Source organism: Mesocricetus auratus, unplaced genomic scaffold (genome assembly GCF_017639785.1).
Source record: "Mesocricetus auratus isolate SY011 unplaced genomic scaffold, BCM_Maur_2.0 Super-Scaffold_100038, whole genome shotgun sequence".
In the NCBI taxonomy this organism is placed as follows: domain Eukaryota; kingdom Metazoa; phylum Chordata; class Mammalia; order Rodentia; family Cricetidae; genus Mesocricetus; species Mesocricetus auratus.
The window spans coordinates 4,267,764-4,290,751 of NW_024429216.1; the positions used below are offsets into that span (position 1 = coordinate 4,267,764).

The 22,988-nt window shown below is 44.0% G+C and overlaps 1 protein-coding gene across 2 annotated transcripts; it reads left to right on the plus strand.

Moving 5' to 3' along the window:
- Positions 1–8,118: 8,118 nt before the first annotated feature.
- On the plus strand, positions 8,119–22,714 carry Znf260 (zinc finger protein 260). Of its 2 annotated transcripts, none has more exons than XM_021223239.2 (3): positions 8,119–8,466; positions 16,751–16,955; positions 19,312–22,714. In XM_021223239.2, the coding sequence occupies exon 3, from the start codon at positions 19,719–19,721 to the stop codon at positions 20,940–20,942; it is 1,224 nt and encodes a 407-aa protein (XP_021078898.1). In that variant the 5' UTR covers positions 8,119–8,466; positions 16,751–16,955; positions 19,312–19,718; the 3' UTR covers positions 20,943–22,714. The 2 variants fall into 2 exon arrangements, with proteins under 2 accessions (XP_021078898.1, XP_040590280.1); XM_040734346.1 differs by lacking the exon at positions 8,119–8,466 and adding an exon at positions 8,805–8,823.
- Positions 22,715–22,988: the final 274 nt, after the last annotated feature.

The following is a 22,988-nucleotide window of genomic DNA, read 5'->3' on the forward strand; positions in this document are numbered from 1 at the left end:
CTTCAATGCATGTAGGGAGAAAAAGGAAGTATTAATGGTATTCAAATTAACCTTTCAGTATTTATGCCTTATGTATTTATAATTACTTGGAGAATAGGAAGACAGTTATGTGAAGCAGTACTCAGAAATATGTTTTTAAAAGTTGTTTCACAGATTGGCTCCTACAAAATAATATTAATTTCCCCAAACCAAATTTCCTTGTGTGAAGATCGCTGTTGGTGTGGAAGAGATGGCTCAGTGGTTACGGGCACTGGCTGTTCTTCCAGGGGACCTGGGGTAAATTCTCAGCACCCACATAACCATCTGAAACTCCAGTTCCAAGGGATCTGGAGCCCTTTTCTTTCCTCTAAGGGTTCTGTACAAATGTGGTATACAAATATACTCGCAGGTAAAACATTCATACTCATAAGATAATTTTTAAAAAATAAAATTTAAATTTATGTACTTTGGCGTTTTGCCATCTCTCCAGCCCATAAGACAGTTATTAAAAATAACCTTTTAATGAGGGGACTGGAGAGATGGCTTGGTGGTTAAGAGCACTGGCTGCTCTTTCAGAGGACCTGGATTTGATTTCCAGCAACCACGTAGCAGCTTACAACTGTCAGTATCCAAGGACCCTGATGCCCTCTGTGATCTCTGCAGGCACCAGATATACAAGTAATACAGAGATAAACCTACAGACAAAACTCCCATCAGATTGTCAAAGATCAGTTTATGGCTTTCTGAATATGTTATGTTTGTTTGTTTTATGAGACAGGGTTTCTCTGTGTAATAGCTCTTGCTGTCTTGGAACTCACTTTGTAGACCAAGATAGCTTTGAACTAACAGAGATTCACTTGTCTCAGCCTCCTGAGTGCTGGGATCTTTGTGTCTTTTATATTATGCATCTCTATCCTATTCGTTTCCCATTCCTTCATGTCTGCCTTCTGCCCTTACAACCCCCCAACCCCCAATAAAATAAAGTTCATAAGCAAAAAAGGAAAGGAAAGGAAAAATCTCGTCACAGAAGCTGCAGTGTAACACAGTCACTCAGTAAACCTTTTTGTCCGTATATCTTTAAAGTAGTCATCACAAAGAGTTCATTGGTCTAGTTTGAGGCCTCTGGTTTCTGCTCCACTGTCGATGCTGGGCTCTCACTGAAACTCCTCTTGGATATCCTGTTGTTGTCTTGTGTCATGGAGATCCTGAAGCTTTGGGTCTGCAGGACCAATCCCTTCACCTGTTCCAGTGGATCTTAAACCGGGTGAATGATGCTGGGCCAACTCAGCCCTGGCTCTGGGCCTGGGTAGTTTCAGGGCTGGTCAGTCCTCACCAAGAGAGGGGCTCCCTAACATTGCTCCAGCAATGAGCAAAGGGCGGAGACAGTCTCCTGCTTTCACACTTTCAGGGCGTGCTTTTCCATACCTATACCTCCAGGGCCAGCTGTCCTGTGTTACCCAGGCAAGGTGCAGGGGCCTCTCTGCAACTGGTGAGGGGCAGGGACAGCTCTTGCGCCTGCCACAGGGAGTGAGATACGGATCGGATCGGGGGAGGGCATCTTTCCCGCACCAACAATATGGCAGATGAGGGGTGGGCCCGATCTCTCCTGTCCACCTGTGCCCCCACTCACCTGTACCCTCCCCCACCAGGGTCAGCTTTGCTGTGCTGCCCAGCTGAGGTGCAGGGCCCACTTTCCTGAGTGTCGCAGCTGGTAGAGGGGAGGGTAGCTCTCTTGCCAGCTGAAGATGACAGGGGCGAGGGAGGTGGGCGTCTGTCTCTCACCTCCACCACCACACCAAAGACAAGGGAGGTGGGACCATCTGTGCCCTCTCACGTCCTCTGGGCTGGCTCACCCATGCCCGTGTCTACAGGGTCACCTCTACTGTGCTGCCCAGATGAGGTGCAGGGCCCACTTTCCTGAGTGCTGCAGCTGGTGAGGGTTTGGGTCAGTCCCCCCGCCCTGCTGCACTTGGAAAGGGGTTAGGTCTGTCCCCCATCTGCTGCAGCGGGGGAGGAGCAAGGGGAGGAGTGCATCTTTCCTGAAACCATGGCAACATACGGCTTTCAAGAGGGGCACTACCTGATCCCCCATTCTCACACCCTCAGGGCTAACTCACCCTTGCCCATGTGAACAGGGTCAGCTCTATTGTGCCACCCAGATGAGGTAGAGGACCCTCTCTCCTGAGTGCTTCTGCCAGTAAGGGGCAGAACCTGTTCTTCCTAATGGTGCAGTCAGTGAGGGGGTGGGGCTAACTCTGCACAGCCCTATACTCTGTCTTTGGTGGTATCAGGAACCTCAGACATCAACACAGACCAAGACTGCATCAGGGCCATGAAGCCAGACATGGGTCCCTGTAACAGCCCAGCCCAGGCCTCTTTAGAGCAGGACAGGTATATGATTTGACTCATTCACTAAGACTAATGGATGAATGTAACAGGCCCCAGATTTCAGTACAACGCACTACATGATGCTTCCATCATGCAAACTTCAGCACATAGATAGCACTGCTCGACAACATGAAAACAAAAAGCTAGTCCATCAAAGTTCACAGTTACGGGAACGTGACTAAACGTACTAACCTATTGTTTGGCTTCTTGCTAACTGTTCTTGTTTACTGAAGTATGTCTGCTCAGAACATGGTTTTTGTGCTCAAATGCTCATCCTGAGAAAGGCTCAGTGCTATACTGGGATCCTGAGCACTGTGTAGTCATCAGCTGACTTTCTATTGGCTTAAACCTATGTCCAAGCAGTCTTCTCTAGAGAGATGACTCAGCAGTTAAGAGCACTGACTACTCTTTCAGAGGTCCTGAGTTCAATTCTCAGCAACCACATGGTGGCTCACAACCATCTGTAGTGAGATCTGGTGCCCTCTTCTGGCATTCAGGTATACATGTAGACATAGCACTCATATATAATTAAAAAATACATACCTAAATAAAAATATAAATAAATAAATAAGGAGATGGGAATGGTGTCATATGCCTTTACTCCCAGTAATTGGGAGGCAGAAACAGGGTGATCTCAATGTCAACTCTGTATAGCAAGTTCCAAGCCAGTGAGTGTGCATTGCGATACTGTATCAAACAAACAAAGAAACAAACAAACAAATGACTTACTGGCCTGAACAATGAAAAAAGCTGATATTATATGAATGAATTATGTGAAAGATGAAATATTCTGTAAATGATGCAGAATGTGCTTTTATTTAGGAGGTGAAAGAAATAAAAAAAAAACAAACAGACAAAACTTGTGATGTGGGAAAGCCTTTAGACATAGTTCATCCTTTACAAAAAAAATCAGAGGATTCATAGTGGTGAGAAACCCTGTGAATTTAAGGAATGTGGGAAAGCATTTAGAATGAGTAGGCACTTCCTTAAGGTAAAACATATGTACTGTGTTAAATTGAGCACATTTAGTCTACTTGAATGAAATGAGCATATGAAGGACTTTTAGTTCTGGTTTTTCACGGGGTGATTCTGTACACAAAAGAAAGGATCAGGGACAGTGTCTGGGCATGTAGATCAGTTGGTAGAGTGCTTGCCTACATACACTAGGCTAAGCCCCCCATAAACCCAGCATGGTGGCATATACCTGTAGTTCCAGTACTTGTGACACAGAGGGCAGAATGATCAGGAGTTCAGATCATCTTTTGTCCACATCATGAATTGGAGGGCAGCCTTGGCTGTACAAGACCCCCCCCTTTTTTTTTAAACAAAGTGAAAAAAGGTGGACGATTCAGTGCACATTTCTCTCTAAAAATCTGTTAGCAGATTTCATGGCCACTCTATGTTTGGAAATAGAATAGTTTTTGTTTGTTTTGTTTTTTTCAAGACAGTGTTTCTTTGAGTAGCTTTGGCTGTCCTGCAACTCACTCTGTAGACCCGGCTGGCCTCAAACACACAGAGATCCACCTGCTTCTGTTTCCCAAGTTCTGTGATTAAAGGCATGTACCACAATACCAGGTTTAATAGTTCTGATACTAGCAAATCTTTTTTTTTCCTAGTAACACTCTTACTAGCTACCATAAACAGATGTTTCCTGTCCTGACCATCCAGTCCCAAATAAATGACTCACAGGCTGAATATGAATTATAAATACTTGGCCAATAGCTCAGGATGATTACTAACTAGTTCTTACATTTTAAGTTAACCCATATCCCTTATTTATGCTCTGCCACGTGGCAGTGCCTTTATTAGCATGGCACATTCATCTGCTTCCTCTGCTTCTGACTGGCAACTCTTCACTCCACCCTTCTTCTTCAAATAATCCTTAGTTTGGTTGCCCCACCTATATGTCCTGCCTGGCTACTGGCCAGTCAGCATTTTATTAAAACAGTTCAAGTGACAAATCTTTCCAGTGTACAAGATGATTATCCCACAGCAAGCTACAGATGTAGGTAGGATTGTTACTGCTAGTCCATTTCTAAAATATTTAGAATATGTGTTTGGCTATTCATTACTAAATTGAAGTTTTTACTATGAGTTTCAGGTCTATGTATTTTTATTTGGGGGGGTTATTTTTTTGAGGCAAGGTCTCATGTAATATAGACTGACCTAAAATTCACTGTGAAGCTGAGGATTACTTTAAACCATTGTGATGGTGAACATGATGTTTTAAGTTTAAATTATTGTGTTTAAGAAGTCTATAAAACAAAACTGCCTCCATTCTGAAGTCCCAAGGGCCCAAGGGCAGATAGCTTTCCAGAACGTTAAGAAATGTTAAAGGTCATTCTTGTCTTGTACATTTTAGAGGAAACTGTTAAAGAAACTGCCATTCATGAAAGACAATGGTCACAATGTTAACAATTTAACTGCTTTTGCTTCTGTAAACAAAAATTTGCTAGGTCAGTATAAAGCAGGACACGGGCAAGAGATGTGTTCACTTAAGATGCTTACACTTAGCTGGGGATATGTGCTTTGTGGGTTAACAGAATGTAATCTTCTGATTGCCGGATGTATGCCTGTATGCAATGGAATGTAACCTTGTGTTTCCTTACCTTTATAAAGCCCTGGCTCTGTTTGGCTCCATGCTACATTGTAGGACTTTTAATGGCCCCATGCTCCCTCCTGTGGCTTTAAGGCGCATCTGTCCTGCTGGTGAAATCCACACACCTCTTTCTCTCTCTCCCTGGAAATCTCGCCTCTCCTCTCCAGGATACTTATTGGCCATCCAGGTCTTTATTAAACCGGTCACAGCAATACATCTTCACACATTATACAAATATCCCACAACACTGGACTGTAGCCATGAGGAGCAAGCCACTAAACAGGACCCCTCCATGACTCCTTCATTAGCTCCTGTCTCCACAGGCCGGTTTGAGTTCCTACCCTCACTGCTTTTGATGAACTGTGAAATACATAAATAAACCAATCCTGTTCTCCTAAGGTTGCTTTTGGCCATGGGGTTTCACTTCAGCAATAGTACCTCTAACTTAGGACAGTAACAGAAGGATTTATGTTTCTGCTCTTTTGCTATGTTTTTAAACTTGTAATATCACCCAAGTGCTCATTTATGCATTCTAATTTGTTGCTTCTACATATGATGTATGCATCTGAAGGTTAGAACTGCCAGCTAGATATAACACAGTTATACCAGAGAAATCCCAGACCAGGATCTCCCACTGAGGTCTGTGACACCATCACCCATCAGGCTCTGTAGCGATCAACAATGCGACCACCAGTGTCTTCAAGGCCTGGTTCTAGATGTTTCCTGAGATTGTTCTTTAAGGTGGTATGTTCTTGCATCGTGTTTATGTAATTGTTCTTTGTTTTCTATTGCTTATGTTTTATTTGTAGTTATGTGAGCTCCTTTCCATTTTCATCAATAGCTGACCTTTTCAGTTTCTCTTTTGTTTTGACACAATAGATTGCTCTACATATATATCCTAAAATGTTCCCTTTAGGAGATTTTCCACCTCCAGGCAGTACTAGTCAGTATTAAAATGAAAAGGACATTTAAATATTAGGTGATTTTTTTTGCCCAGTTAGTCCCGGGGCTGGAAAGATGGTGAAGTAGTTAAAAACACTGGCTGCTTTTCTAGAGAATCCAGTTTAAATGCCCATTTCCAGGGGCATTTACTGGGGAACAACTTACACAAAGAACAGTAAGGAACTGCAGCGGCGTTCCTGCTCCAGAAGGTGCAGTCTCTGCCCTTCTGATGAGATCGGCTCCCTAAGAGAGAGTGCTGCTGGCCCTGCAATTGATTCTGTGCTTCTCTACCTTCCGGTCCCTTCTGAACCTGAAGCCACGCCCAAAGGGGTGTAGCTACTAACGCAAATTCACTGGCTAGGCAAGATGCTACTAAAGTCCCTGTTTCAATAACAGGACCTTCATTGGGGAACTCTGGGTCCCTATCTCAAGAAGAATCTCAGGAAACATCTAGGACCAGGCCTTGAAGACACTGATGGTCACACTGATGTCGATCTCTACAGAGCCTGATGGGTGGTGGTGTCACAGACCTCAGTGGAAGATCCTGGTCTGGGATTTTTCTGGGTTATACAAACAGAATATCACACAGCAGCTTCCTGTTTAACGGTGATTAACATATTAAGATATGTATGTTAAAGATGAATAGTCTCTGGTTGTCATTGTGTCCCTAAATTCATGATGTAACCTGTGACACACAAAAGTGAATCAATATAAATGTTGGGATCCTGGATAAGAGAGAGACACATTTGAAGAAACAATGGCTTAAAACACCCCAAATTTGATGGACAAATATATCCAATAATTTCAATGAGAGGAATTCAAAGAGATTCACACCAAGATTCATGATAATCAAAAAAAAATTTTTTTTTGTTTTTCAAGACACTGTTTCTTTGTGTAGCTTTGGAGGCTCTCCTGTCTCTCACTCTGTAGACCAGGCTGGCCTCAAATTCAAAGAGGTCCTCCTGCCTCTGCCTCCCAAGTGCTGGGATCAAAAGTATGCACTACCATGCCTGACTGATAATCAAATTTTAAAAATAAAACACAGCTATAATCCCAAAACTTATAAGGTGGAGCAGGAGGACCAGCAGTTCAAAGCTACATGGAATTTGAGCCCAGGCTTGGCTACATGAACTTGGCTCAAAGAACTGGGGAAGAGAGCTGAGCTGGGAGATGGCTAGCTCACTTGGCAAAGTATTTACCACAAAAGCACGATCCAGGTGCCCAGCATGCACATAAAAAAACTGAGCATGGAGACACACTGGAGAGAGGGAGACGGGAAGATCCCTGGAGCTCACTGACCAGCTAATCTTGCCTAGTTGGTGCTCTTCACATAAGAGAAGCTGTTCCAAAAGATAAGAATGGGCTGGAGAAATGGCTTAGTGATTAAGAACACTGGTTGCTCTGGCAGTAGACCTGGGATCAGTTCCAAGTACCCACACAGCAGCTGACAGCTCCAGTTCCAGGAGACCTGACAGCCTCTTCTGGCATCCATGGGCACCAGGTATAAAAACAGCATATATACTACACATATGCAAACACCATAGAACACTTGAAAACAAGGTTATTGTAACACACGCACACACACACACACACACACACACACACACACACACACACACAAAGACAGAGACAGAGGTATTTTTTTTTTGAGACAGGGTTTCTGTGTAGCTTTGAAGCCTCTCCTGTCCCTCACTCTGTAGACCAGGGGGGCCTCGAACACACAGAGAACTTAGGAGCCAAATTATAGTGAGTGTTACAGCTTGGATGGAAAGGTATTCTGGCACTCTGGAGTCTCAGAATACTGAGTGTCACAGCTCAGGTGGAAAAGTATTCTGGCAATGGGGAGCCAAGGACTACCACAGGCCACAGTAGGGCAAGGCAGTTTACAGCCCTGCTTCACAAGGGAGAGGCTTCCCGGTGTATCCATCAACTCTGCTCCAGCAGCAGAGGGTTTCCCTGGTGAAGTTGTTACAGTTTGGCTCCAGTACCTCAGAGAGGGGAGTGTAACAACTTCACCTAGGCAGGGGAAGGTTTCCCTGGTTGAAAAGTATTACAGTCTTGCTCTGCTCTGCTCTACCCAGGGCTGTCTCTGCTCAGAGGAAAGAAGGTCTCGGCCAAACCAACAACAAGCTGACAGCCAGGGGGAAACGCGCAATACTTTCTGGGAAATGGAGTTCGGTACTGCACCACGTCACCAAGATGGCTCCCGTCTCCGTAAAACTCAGATGGTTGCGCATTATTCGGAATTTTGCCCTGGAGGCGCGTAAACCCTATTCGGTGCGTTTGAACTGCATTTATTTTGCACCTTAGCACACCACTCTCCTTTCTGGTAACAGAGTAAATGCGGTAGTGTCTGAGTCCCATCCTCTTACTCTTCTGCCAGCGGCTGGGAAAACTTCGTGGGAAAAATGGACCCCTCTAAGACTTCTGGGAAATGTAGTCCACAGTCGAAAAAGAGCAGTCTGGAAAAAGAACCACTAGCTCGCCTCTGAGCATGCTAGCAGGAGTGCTGCGCAGGCGCAGGCTCTGTGGCTTGCCATCGTCGCCTTTGTCTGCTGGTGAGTTTGATTTGGGGGTCTGTAGGACCGGGGTTTTCCTGGGCCAGATCGAGCTAAAGTAGCCGCAGGGGATGGTTTGCTGCTCCTGCGAGGGCGAGGATGCCCGAAGGAGTGAGACTCGCCTACCGTGACAGGGGAGCCGAGGGCTTGTGTGGATGGGGGCTGGGGAGAGCCAGACACCGGGGTGGGTTTTCGCGTGGGACGAGCTGACGTGTGAGGATGTGTTTTAGTTGATTTCGAGTTAGAGAGAAACTGGTTTCAAGTCTGAGAACACATGAATGGTTGTCTAATACTTGTCTCATTAAAAAAGATAACATCGTTTTTCTGGAAAACAAGAAAGGGAAAAGAATATATAGAGTGAGTAGTTTTGTTTTTTGTTTCGTTACCCCTCCCTCATCTCCTCCCACACCCTCCACTGCCTCTTCCTCCCATCTATTCCACAAAGAAGGTAAGACCTCCCATAAGAAGTCTACTAAGCCTGTCACATCAACTAGTTGAGGCAGGACCAAAGCACCTCTCCACCCCTACACCCCTGTGGCTAGGCTGGGCATGGTATCTCGAGTGAGTAGTTTTAAAAGTGATTTTCTTAAAAATTAAAACAAGTCATTAGAATTTTTTTTGTAACGAAGAGTTCCAAAACCTTGTTATTTGGTTGTCTATACATCAGTAGACATTAACTTAGTACTTGGAGAATCTTCGGTTGAGCTATTTTTGAGTAGCCCTTGAATTTACCAAATAGCCCTTAGAAGGTACTTTATACTACTATAGATGTCATAGAATTAGGAAGGCAGTTAGCTTTTTAGCAGTTAATTTAAAGATTCTTAATTTGTCAAGATTTTCCCCATACCAAGAATCTTTTGTTAAAGTACAATTTTTCTTATGCCTACTTTCTAAAAAAAAAAAAGTGTTTTGTCATCTTTTTTTTTTAAACAGGATCTCTGCATATCCCTGGTTGTCCTGCCTTGCATGTCATATTTATTTATTTATTGATTGATTGATTGATTGATTGATTGATTGAGGCAAGGTTTCTCTGTGTAGCTCTGGTTTTTCTGTGTAGCCTTGCTATTCTGGAACCAGGTTGACATCGAACTCAGAGATCTGCCTGCTTCTTCCCTCTGAATGCTGAGATTAAAGACTTGTGCCACCATCGGACTGGTAGCACCTCTCCCCCTCAGTTTTTTCAGACAGGGTTCCTCTGTTTAGCCCTGGCTGTCCTGGAACTTACTCTGTAGACCAGAATGGTCTCGAACTCACAGAGATGCGCCCGTTGCTGCCTCCCGAGTGCTGAGATTAAAGGTGTGTACCACCACCACCCGGCTCTGTGAGTAACTTTTGACGTGATGCTGGGGGTGCAGGCTTAGGACCTACTGACTATCTCTCCAGCCCTAACTTGTTTTTAACTATCCCTCTGACATCAACATGTCTAGGATTGTAAGATTTAACTTTTTTTAACCCCTAAGTACTTCATCTACTGCAGTGGTTTCAACAGAAACAGATCACAAACGTCCATTTTTTAACGAGGCTTTTCCTAGGTTTTCTTTTTAACTTTATTTTTTGTCTTTAGCATCAGCATCTTGATCCTGTTCCTTTTCCTGTCTCTTCATATCCACACTTTGCTCTTGCACCGCCCCCCTCAGAAAAAAAGAGAAAAGGAAAAATCTTGTTATGGAAACTATAGTGTGACACAATGAGTCATGCATGTCCTTATATCTTCATTTGCAAGTGTTCATTGCAAAGACTTATTGGTCAGGTTCGAGACCTGGTTGCTGCTAAACTATTGATACTGGACTGTCACTGAGACTCCTCATGGGTATCCTGTTGTTGCCCTGGTGGTGAAGATCCTGCAGGATTTGTAGGACCAACCCCTTCATGTGCTTCAGCAGGTCATAGATGGGGTAGATGTTGGGATGGACCAACTCAATAGCCCTGGTTCTGCACCTGGGTTGGTCAGCCCACTAGCTCTCCCCAGTCCTCATGACCAGGTTCAGGTCTCCAGCATTGCCCCTGGTAGTTCACCCTTGCAGAGGTGACCTAGGGGTGGGGCTAATCTCGTACTTCCACACCCTGAGACACCTGGACTGTCACAGCCAGCTCGACTGCTCTCCTGTGTTGCCCAGGCGAGGTACAGTGGCTGCTCTCCCTAGTGCTGCAGCTGATAAGGGGCAGGGACAGCTCTCCTGCTCTTATGACCCCAGGGCCATCTCCCACCTGCCACAGGCACCCCCACACCATATGGCAGACCAGGGGTAGAGCCAGATCTCCCATGCTGAGTTCTCCAGGTGATTCGCCTAAACCCTGTCAATGGTGTTAGCTCTGCTGAGCTGCCCAGGTGAGGTGCAGGGTCCACTTTGCCAGGTACTGTCGCTGGTGAGGGGAAGGGTCAGCTCTCTGGCCCACCACAGGTGGCAGGGCTAAGGGGTAGAGGGCATCTCTCCCTCGACCTCTCTACCACATGGCAGACAAGAGGGGTGTGGCCAGCTAGCCCACTCTCACCCTGGGGTCAGCTCACCCGTGCCTCTGCTAACAGGGTCAGCTCTGCTGGGCTGCCCAGGTGAGGAGCAGGGCACACTTTCCTGAGTGCTGCAGCTGGTGAGGGGGAGGGCTGGCTCCCTTGTGTGGCACATGTGTCAAGGGTAATGGGGACATCTCTTCACTGACCACGCCACCGCATGACAGATGAGTAGTGGGGACAGCTCTTTGACACAAATTTGGGGCTGGCTCTCCCACTCCTCCACCATCAGGGTGGGCTCTACTGTGCTGCCCAGGTGAGGGGCGGGACCAATTCTCCCTGGTGTTGCAGCCAGTGACGTTCCGCACCGTCTCTGTACAGCCCTATCCTCTCTGCCTTTGGTGGTTCAGGAGTCACAGACATCAACAGAGACCTCGGCTGTATCAGAGCGGTGAACCCCAATGTGGGTGCCAGCAGCAGCCCAGGCCCAGGCATCGCCATGGTCCTGGGTGTCAGTCAAGCCAGCCACCTCTGCCTTTTCCTCACTGCTTTTGCCTCTTCAGACATGCTTGTGTCCTCTGTCCACAGGACTTCTGTCTGTGTCTCTCTCCCATACCACACTATACATTTGCTCACCGTAGTAATAATTCTCACCTGTCTGGTGCCTTAAGGTGCCGGGTAGGCCCCTGCTTTCTCGTTCAGCTCAGGACAGACTGTCCCAGGCCTGTGTGTGGGTCTTCTTGTCCTACTCAGTCTGTCATGGTCATGAGTGGGACTATCTGCCTCATCACAAAGTCCGCCTGGCACCTCCTTGTTGGTGCAGAGTGTTGCTGGAGTCCTCTTATGGGCTCCAGCTAGAAAGCTTAGGCTGCATTTGGTTGAGTTCAGCCTGCCCCAGTTTAATGACACGATGGAGAGATGTGGCTGGAGTCCTCTTGCGCAACCTGGGGCTCTAAGTTTTTAACCCGTATGTTCAGAGGTCTAGTGAATGGCTCTGTTTGGAGGTTTCTGAAGAGCTTCAGCCTTTTAAATTTTGAGACAAGGTCTCTCTAGGTAGACCTGGCTGTCCTGAAACTCTATATGTAGACCAGGCTGACCTGGGACTCAGAGTGTGTAACACCATGCGTCGCTAAGAGCATCAACTCTCTATGTCCACAAGTGCCATCCTCATGGCCCCCTCTTGAAAGTGGCCACCCTCCCTTTCCTCCAGTGTATTATCTGTCCCCGTTATTCACAGCACTACACTGCTGTGGCTTGTACATTTCTGAGTAAGAGAATAAGCTGGACCCTTGCGCTGCCATACTCCACTATAAGCAGATTTCTTCATAGCACAGAATAGATAAATGTTTGCTAAATACAGTATATACATATCATTACTACATTTAATTTCTCCAAGAGTAACTGAACCTAGGTAAAATATTAGACCTCTAAAGGTTTTAAGAACTGAGTTGTTATTATTATCCAAATAATTTCTTACATATTTTGTTTGCATTGTTCATGGTTGATGACTTTTAAAAGAAAATATGTTTTTGTTTTGCTTTTGCTCTTGTTGGGATTGAACCCCTAAACTTTTCAAGGCAAAGCCCTTGGATGTATATTTTTTTCCTTTTTTTTTTTTTCTATGTGTGTTTGGACATTTTGCCTGATTGTATATATGGATGCCACATGCATGTCTGGTATCTTTTGGAGGTCAAAAGAAGGTAGATACTCTACATTTGGAATTACAGATGGTTGTGAACCATGGGTTCTGGGTTCCAAACCTGGGGATTCCCCTGCAAGAGCCACCTCCACAGAGGTAGGTCCTCTGTCTGCAGCTCCCCCTCCCCCACCTCTGAGGTTCAAAAATAGATTTTCATTTTATATGTATGGGTTTAGCTGTTTTTTCTTATTTCCTTCTTTGGGGGTCTGCCACCCAGCTCCCAAATAAATACAAGGAGACTTAATCTTACTTATGAGTGCCAGGCTTAACTTGGCCTATTTCTAACCAGCTTTTGTTAACTTAAATTATCCCATTTGTCTTTTGCCTCTGGGCATTTGACCTTTCTTTATTCTATATATCTTTCTTTCCTTCTTACTCCAAGGCTGGTTATGTTCGGGGTGACTGACCCCTGGCTTCCTCCTCTCCTCCTTTTCTCTCTCCTTCTCTTCTATTTATTCTTTTGCCAGGCAGCCCCACCTGTCCCTCTTCTGCCTAGCTACTGGCTGTCTAGCTCTTTATTAGAGCAGTCAGGTGTTTTAGGCAGGCAAAGTAACACAGCTTCACAGAGTTAAGCAAAGTAACATAAAAGAAGGCAACACGGGACTGGAGAGATGGCTCAGTGGCTAAGAGTACTTGCTGCTCTTCCAGAGGTCCTGAGTTCAATTCCCAGCAACTGCATGGTAGCTCACGACCATCCATAATGAGATCTGGCGCCCTCTGCTGGCATGTGGGCAGAACACTGTAAACATAATAAAGAATTTTTTTAAAAGAATACAACACATCTTTGCATCACAGCATAAAAGAATGTAACGTATCTTACATGGGTGTTTTGCCTGCTTGTATGTCTGTGTGCCACATGCATACAGTGCCCACTGAGGCCAGAAGAAGACAGTGGGTCTTCTAGAATTAGAGTTACATACAGTGGTAAGCTGCCCTGTGGGTGTCTATGTGCCACATGCATACAGTGCCCACTGAGGCCAGAAGAAGACAGTGGGTCTTCTAGAATTAGAGTTACATACAGTGGTAAGCTGCCCTGTGGGTGTCTATGTGCCACATGCGTACAGTGCCCACTGAGGCCAGAAGAAGACAGTGGGTCTTCTAGAATTAGAGTTACATACAGTGGTAAGCTGCCCTGTGGGTGTCTATGTGCCACATGCATACAGTGCCCACTGAGGCCAGAAGAAGACAGTGGGTCTTCTAGAATTAGAGTTACATACAGTGGTAAGCTGCCCTGTGGGTGCTGGGAACCAAACCTGGGTCCTCTGGAGAAACAGCCAGTGCTGTTAACTAGTGAGCCATCTTCCCAGCCCCCTTTCTTTGCTGGGTAGGGTCTCACTATATAGTTCTGGCTGTCCTGGAATATACTGTGTAGACCACCCTGGCCTCTGCCTCCTGAGTGCTAGGATTAAAAGTGCGTGCTGCTACTCCCAGCTCCTCTTTAAGTTTTTAAAGACAGGTTTTCATGTAGTACAGGGTGGAACTCACTGTGGAGCTGAGGATGACCTTGAAGTTCTGATCCTCCAGCCTCTGTGCCCTGGGTGCCTATACCAGTTTATATTCTCTTTCTTTGTGTGTGTTGTGCCCGTGTTTTTCATGTATGTTGGCACATATAGGTAGGTAGGGGTGCATTGCACATGAGTGTGCATGCTGGGTGGGTCTTATACTGACATTAGGAATCACACTCTGCCCTTGCCAGCAGGGCACAATGAAGTACAAGCCCAGAGAAACCTGGAATGAGGGGACAGGAGACATGAGAAACGGACAGCAAGACAGGCTTTCTGATCAAGCTGTGAAGTTTTATTTTTCTCAGGCACCTTATATAGTGGTTAGGACAGGAGGCTAGGTAATGTGGGGTAAAGAGGGGGCTCATTGCCTAGTAACCAGACCATAGAATGTTCTTAGTCATGGGGTCACTAAAGGTGAGCAGGATAGCAGGTTAAGATAAGCAGGATATTAGCAGGGTGAAGAGGTTGCAGGAGGAGGGGTCGCTAAATAACCTAACTGTGGAATGCTCTCTTTTTCTTTTTCTTTTTTTCTCAATATGTGTTTTTATTTAAATTAGAAACATGAATGTTTCACATGTCAGTCCTAGCTCCCTCTCCCACCCCTCCTCCCTTGTTCCTCCACCAGCTCCCCAGCCCCCCACTCAATCCCCACATCATTCCCCAGGGAGGGTGAGACCCTCCTTGGGGGGATCTCTAAAGTCTGTCATTTCATCCTGGGCAGGACCTAGGCCCTTCCCCATGTGCCCAGGCTGAGAGAGCATCCCTCTATTTGGAATGGGCTCCCAAAGCTCATTCATAAACCATGGTGAACACTGATCTACAGTGATTTCTGTGGCCTCCTCCCTGGCACTACATTCATGGAGTCTGGATCAGTCCCCTGTTGGCCTCTCAGCCATCAGTCTGGGATTCAATAGCTCCCCCTTATCCGGTCAGCTGTCTTTGTGGGTTTCATCGTCATGGTCTTGATCCCTTTGCTAATCACTCCTCCATCTCTGTCACTAGGTTCCAGGAATTCAGTTCAGTGGTTAGCTGTGGGTATCTGTCCCTGCTTCCATCAATCCCTGGGTGAAGGTTCTAGGATAGGATAGTCATCAACCCTATCATCAAGGAGTGGCTATTAATGTAGTCTCTCCACTATTGTTTAGTTTGCCAGTTGGTATTATCCTTGTAGATCTCTGGAGATCTCACTAGAGTCAGCTCGCTCCTCAAGCCTATAATGACTCCATCTATTATGGTATCTCTCATCCTGCTCTCCTCTATTCTTACCTTGACTCAACTTTCCTGCTCCCCCAAGCCTTATTCTCCCCTCCTCTTCTCCCCCTCTCTTTTCTCTGGTTCCTACTCCCCTCCCACGATGTTCCCAATGTGCTCAGGAGATCTTGCCTCATTCTACTTCTCTGGAGTATCATGCATCTCTCTTGGGAATCTCCTTGTTTCCCAGACTCACTGGCACTGGGATTGTAGGCTGACACTCCCCTGATCCATATCTAAAATCCATATATGAGTGAGTACATACCATGTTTGTCTTTTTGTGTCTGGGTTACCTCACTCAGGATGGTTTCCTCTAGTGCCATCCATTTGCCTGCAAATTTCAAGATTCTGTTGTTTTTATCGCTGAGTAGTACTCCATTGTGTAAATGTACCCCATTTTCTCTATCCACTCTTCAGTTGTGGGGCATCTAGGTTGCTTCCAGGATCTAGCTATTACATATAATTCTGATATTAACATAGTGGAACTTAGGCATATATCCAAAAGATTCCCATTCACACAACAAGGATGTCTGTGGAATGTTCTCTTATTTGCTGTCAGCTATTCCTGTGAGCCCAAGTTCTATTCATCAGGAAGTGTGTGTGTGGGGGGGGCAGTTGTTTAGCTGCCTAGCTTCAGAATGTTCTTTCTTTTAGCTGTCTTCCTGTTGATTCATTAGGGGGTGGGTGAAGGTTAACTGTGCTACTTGTGTGGGTTTTTGGCAGCCTTTAATGTTCAGTTATAATGATTGCTCCTGCCAACCCTCATATATTATTAAATCAGGTTCTCAGTCACACTCAGAGCTCATGGATATGGCTGCTAACACTAGCCAACTTGCTCTCGGGGGTTCCCTCTCTGCCCTCTGAGGCTGGAATACCCGGTACCTATATGGATTCCAGGGATCCATACGCCTATCTTCATGCTTGCTGTTACAAAAACTTTAATCACTGAGCCGTTTCTCTGGCCTTCTGTTTGCTGTTTTTGAGACAGTTAGCCAAGTCTGTCCTCAAAGTCTCCATCTTCTACCCCAGTTTCCAAGTTGCTAGTGCTGTAAACACATGCTACCACAGCAGGCTTTAAAATTGTGGAAGGGAAAATGATAAGACACGGGCATGACTTCAGTTGGGAGCAAGGCCACCTGTGACACCTGCCCAGAAATCATGTTCATATAGCAATATGGGCAAACTCAGAAAAGTCATAGCTTGTCAGTATAACTTAAATTCTGAAAAGGAAATACCTTCTGTTACCCACATCAGAAGTACATTTTTAGTTCAGGTAGATTCTGGGCTTAGCCTGAGTGTCAAGTACAATTGCTCTTTTCCTTTGCTCGTGCACGAGTGCGCCCTGGCTCCTGTACTCATGCCCCTTGGTTGTTTTCACAGGCCAGCATCTTTGTGTACCCCAGGAGCAGAGGTTACCCTAGCCTTCCAACCTCTCATGAGTTCTGAGGCCTCAGCTGGACTTGGGTCTGCTGCTTCGATTTCCAGAGATAGTATCAGAGGCCTGAATCACTTTTCTCATTGCAAGTTGAAAGCCTACAGTTCAAACAAAAACAGTGGGTGATTGGGAAGAAGTGTAAATCTGAAGGTGAGTGGAAGCCTTATATAATGCCTCCGTGTCCTTTAGGTGCAGTGGGGGGTTCACGACTACTTATGGGTTTTTAGTTGCTTTTTTTTTTAAGCAGCTAAGCCCCATTTGGAGGGACAATTGCTGAAAGTTCTTTAGATAGGTCAGTGTCCAGACAGTCTTCCTGAGTCTCTGCTTTCGTTTCCTCACTATGCTACATTTTCAGGCTAAATTTTAATGATGGTCACTGTATCTCAACCCTAATCTCAGTAGGCACTTGCACTCATGTGCATATACACACACAAACATATCAAGACAGACAAAACAGCAACAAAACCATTCCATCTCTACTGAACACGTAGTTGTTTTTCCTTGTTATAGCTCCCTGACCAACACAGAATGGTAACTATTTGCATAGCATTGCCATTGTGTTAGGTATTATATGTTACCTAAAAATGATTTAACTATATGAGAGGATATGCAGAGATTGCTTGCAAATATGCCTTTTTATACAAGCGTCTTGGAGCTAATCCCCTGTGGGTGTCCAAGGATGACTCTCTAGCCAACTCTTTCTGCTCAGTCTTTTCTCACTTGGAATTATTCTACCTTTTTATTGTTGTTGAGCAGGCTTTCACAATGTATTCCCTGCTGCCCTCCAGCTCCCTGTGTTGCCCAGGCTGGCCTCTAACTCACAGAGATCTGCCTGCCTCTGCCTCTTGAGTGCTGGGATTAAGAATGTATGACACTATACCTGGCCACTTAAACTTACTTAAAGTATCTGTTTATGCTTATTAAAACTATCTTGTCTATTTTTGATTGCTCAATTTTAGCTATTAGCTAAAGATGTAGAAATGTTATTCCCAGAACCCGTAGTGCTCATGTTTCTGCTTCCCTGTACAAGTTATATGAGGGCCTTTTTTTTTTTTTAAAGTTCCTTTACTTTATGGGTATGCGTGTGTACCTATATATGTCTGTGCACCCTTTGGGCCAATAAGATGGCTTCCTGGGTAAAGGCAGCTGCCACAGACCTCAATAGCCTGAGTTTGAGCTCTGAAACCCAGTGTCAGAAGGAGAGAACTGACTCATACAAGTTGTCCTCTGACTTCCACACAAGCTGGGCATGCGCCCTGGCTCCATAAACATCACAAAATGAGCACTTGCCTCCTTGTTTTCTTCCCGTTTTACTTCTGCTAAAAGTTTTACAAAAATGTGCTTTATTTAGCGTGGCTCTTTTTGGATGGAATTTCTTGTATTTGATGAGCCTCTTCTTGTGTTGAGTCAATGCAGAATTCTGAGCAGCTTTCTTTATTCTGTTCAGTTTTTCGCATTGGTTTTTCATAATGTTTCCTATAACTCTTTTAAAATAAAAGACTTTAATCCCAGCACTTGGGAGGCAGAGGCAGGTGGGTCTCTCTGAGTTCAGGGGTCAGTCTGGTCTACTAAGCAAGTTCTAGGACAGCCAGGATTGTTACACAGAGAAACTCTGTCTTGAAAAACCAAAAAAGAAAAAGAAAAAATATATTTTTATGTATATTTATTATTATTATTATTATTACTATTATTTTGCTCTGTCATCCCAGGCACTACTAGTCTTAAGTGACCTGGTAGCTACCCTTTTTTTATGTTTTGCTTTTCGAGACAGGATTTCTCTATGTAGCTTTGGAGGCTGTCCTGGAACTCACTCTGTAGATGAGGCTAACCTCAAACTCACAGAGATCCAACTGCCTCTGCCTCCCAAGTGCTGGGGCTAAAGGTGTGCACCACCAATGCCTGGCTTGCCTATTCTTTTATGTTTTCTCTTATTTTACTTATTGACATTATGTGCAAACTACATTGAAAAGCAGTTAAAGCTGCACATACCTGGAAATGTTACTTTATTTGTGCTTTCTTTCATATGAAAAGACTAGGCTTCGATAGTTTAGTTGTTTTTGTCTTTTGTTTTATTTTTGCCTCGATCCCTGCCTCACTGCCCCCCCCGCCGCCCCGGTTCATCCTGGAACTATGTCACTCTGTAGACCAGGTTGGCCTCAAATTCAGAGATCTGCCTGCTTCTGCCTCCCAAGCGCTGGCATTAATGGCATGTGCCACCACTGCCTGACAGTGTGCCTTGTTTTTAAGGCAGAGTCTCTCATCTGTAGCCAGGCTGGCCTCAAATTCACTGTCTAATCCATGTTGGCCCTAAACTCAAGACAGTCCTCTGCATCAGTGTCCTAAGTTCTGGAATTATAAAAGTGACCTACGATGTGTGACTTGGTCTTTTTTAATAGCACATTTCTGCAGTTTTATTAGTAAAACTGAGAGAATTCACAGGTTAAGGATGTTATTGATAAGGTAATGTATTGAATGCTTACTTTAGTAACTTGTTGTTCTCTTTTAGAAACAGTCTCTGGAGTTTATACACAGAGAAGGACATAGGATGAAAGACTTGTGAGTTATCTCATCTCCTAGGAAAACCTAGGAAGCAAAGTATTTCCTCTGGACAAAGACATTGTATATGAGACTCAGCTGAAGAAAATTTGAACTTAATTTACCCACATCCATAATTTACTTAAGAAAATGAGAGAAACTGTAAGAAAGAACCATTAGTATAAAGGCAGTGCTGTATTTCAGTCCCTCTTGTAACCTCATCCTGGGGTACTCACGTAAAAAGTCTCTCATTCTAATTAAGTTTCATTAGATACTTGTGAGTTAATATTGAAAAGAAATTGTATGTCTTTAGTAAACGTGGAAAAGCCTTCATCCTATCTTGGTAGATGCTAGCAGAAAACCCTTGTATGTAACGGGATGTTGGAAAGTCTTCACCCTGAGTCAGATCTTCTGCATGATGAACTCAATCCTGGAGAGAAACTTTATGAGTGTAATGAATGTAGAAAAACCTTTAGCCTAAAAGAAAACTTTGTAGAGCACAAGAAAATGCATGGTGAAGAGAAGCCACACGAATGTACAGAGTGTGGCAAAGCATTTTCTCGAGTCTCATCACTGACTCTGCATTTGAGAAGTCATGCACAGAGGAAATCATATAAATGTGGTAAATGTGGAAAAGCCTTCAGCCAGAGAGGAAACTTCCTTTCTCATCAGAAACAACATACTGAAGAGAAACCCCATGACTTCAAGAAAACTTCCATTCAGATGACACCCCTTATTAGAAATCCGACACATACGGGAAACAAACCATTTGCATGTAAGGAATGTGGCAAAGCTTTTAATGGCAAATCATATCTCAAAGAACATGAGAAAATTCATACCGGAGAGAAACCATTTGAGTGTAATCAGTGTGGAAGGGCCTTCAGCCAGAAGCAGTACCTCATCAAACATCAGAACATCCACAGTGGAAAGAAACCTTTTAAATGTAATGAGTGTGGTAAGGCGTTTAGCCAGAAGGAAAACCTCATTATACACCAGAGAATCCATACTGGAGAGAAACCTTATGAATGTAAAGGGTGTGGGAAAGCCTTCATTCAGAAATCAAGCCTCATTAGACACCAGAGAAGTCACACAGGAGAGAAACCTTATACATGTAAGGAGTGTGGAAAAGCCTTCAGTGGCAAATCAAACCTCACTGAGCATGAGAAAATTCATATTGGAGAGAAACCCTATAAATGTAATGAATGTGGAACAATTTTCAGGCAGAAGCAGTACCTCATCAAACATCACAATATTCATACGGGTGAAAAACCCTATGAATGTAATAAATGTGGGAAAGCCTTCTCTCGGATTACATCACTTATTGTGCATGTGAGAATTCATACGGGTGATAAACCCTATGAATGTAAAATCTGTGGAAAAGCCTTCTGTCAAAGTTCATCTCTTACAGTGCACATGAGAAGCCACACCGGTGAGAAACCCTATGGTTGTAATGAATGTGGGAAGGCCTTTTCTCAGTTCTCAACTCTTGCTTTACACATGAGAATCCATACTGGGGAAAAGCCTTATCAGTGTAGTGAATGTGGGAAGGCTTTCAGCCAGAAGTCACATCACATTAGACACCAGAGAATTCATATTCATTAAAACTCTGTAAATGTCTTAGATTTAGGAACGCTTGAGCAGAATGTATTATTAGGAATATATCAAAAGATGCATCTTACATTAAGTTTATACAAATGTAGGAAATCCTTCTGTAGTGACTGGAAACTTAAAGTACAAAGATATTTAGTAAGATGTATCACAATATATATACTTCCCAGACTCTCAAGAAGTATTATAATTTTAGGGCCTTTCTCAATGAACATAGTCCAATTAGCATAATCTTAGAAAGCTTATCAAATGTATCGAGATAATATGAGCAATATAAAGGTTTGAAATTAAGAGGCAAAAATATTTTTGATATATGCTTTGCTATATGGATAATTTGAAAAAGTCATTTTTCAAAAAAGACATTTTGGGACAGGGTCTTCCTATGTACATAGCCCAGGGTGACCTTAAACTCACTGTGTAGCCCAAGTTGGCCCCATGCTTCTGATGATCCGCTTGCTCAGCCTCCCAGTGCTGCAATTCCAGATGTACAGCACCATGCTCACTCAGAAGTCTTTGTTGATAGAGCGGAATAAAGTTGAGGTCAGGACAGGATACTGAATCTAGAAACATGAATGAATTCATGGGGGATTGGTAATTGAGTCTGGCAGCATTCCAGATACTGCCAGAAATCGTGGATGACTTAAAAAAATAGTCTCAGATAATTAACTTTTGGGGGGAAATAATAGACCTGATATCCTCATTTATTGAAGTACTTCTTAGGAATTCCAGTGTCTTTGCAGAAAGCAGAGGCTTGTATAAAATTTCTAAGAGGATGGTTTCTGAGACTTGAGTGGGAAAGAAATTCTAGATTCTAGAACCCTTAGCTGTTACTCTTGAGTATTTATACTTACTCTCAAGAAACTGATAGGCTTATGTAGGGAGTCATGTACCAGTCCGTCTGTTCATTGCAGCACCAATTATGGTAGGAAAAAATGGGCACAGATGTTTGTTGCTTATGAAGCAGATGAGTAAAATGTAACAGTTATATAGTAGAATACTCTAGCAGCTGAGCACAACAGCTTAAATCTGTGTGTTAACAGCAAAGGAAAAAACGGGAAAGAAAAAATCAGAACAAAGACAATTGAATTGATGGATATATTGTGATGATTCCTGTGTAAATTTGAATAAGACCCATTTGTCTAACTAAGCATTGCCTATGGGAAACACTTTTCTCTACAGCTAGAATTGGGAGGATGTGTATTCAGTTCCCCAAAAGTGGTTGCTGCTGTTATAGTAAGAATGGAGTTTTATAGAAATGAAATGTGACAAAGCAGGGTAACTAAATGCTACTCCAGTTTTATATCTAAATATCTACTTTTCATTAAAGATTCCAAATGTAACCAATTGGTTGTTCCATATTGTGACAAAATATATTCTTTTTAAGATAGATGTGGGTGAGATACATATTGTGACAACAGTCCCCATTGTATGTGTGGGGACATCCCAAGGCCCCTAGTGGGTATCCGAAGTCCTGTATAGTACTTAACTGTGTTAGGTTTTCCTATGTACATACATACCTGTGCTGAAGTTTATAAGCTCCGTAAAAGTCTACCGGCGACTGTTTACACAGCATAGTAACCTCAGTATATGCCTTTCCTTCATTCTTATTGAGAGCACTCATGTCTTCAAGTAAAGGATCTATAGCTTCGCTTTTGCTTTCATGTTCTTGGGCGTTGAGCCATTATTGAGTAAAATAAGTGTTGCTGTGGCGTTCCTGTCCATTGATTGGACCCAGACTAATAATATTTGGAAAAGTCCTACCCTGATCTGTTTTGTTTGGTTTTTCTTCCTGTGCTATGGGTTTGGATTCCTCGGTTCTCTAGACCATGCCAAGAGATTGGTGAGTCTGTCCTTTGGTGTGGGTGGGTTGGGAGTGGTGTCATGTTACCATGACTAACTGGAGCAGGAAAAAAACCAAAAGCCTGTGGAATAGCATACCAACTTTCAGTCTCCAGTTTTCTGACTCTATAATAAAGCTAGAATTTGACTTTTATATGCCCCCCCCCCATCTCTCTTCCCTCAAGGTCTTACTTTGTAGCC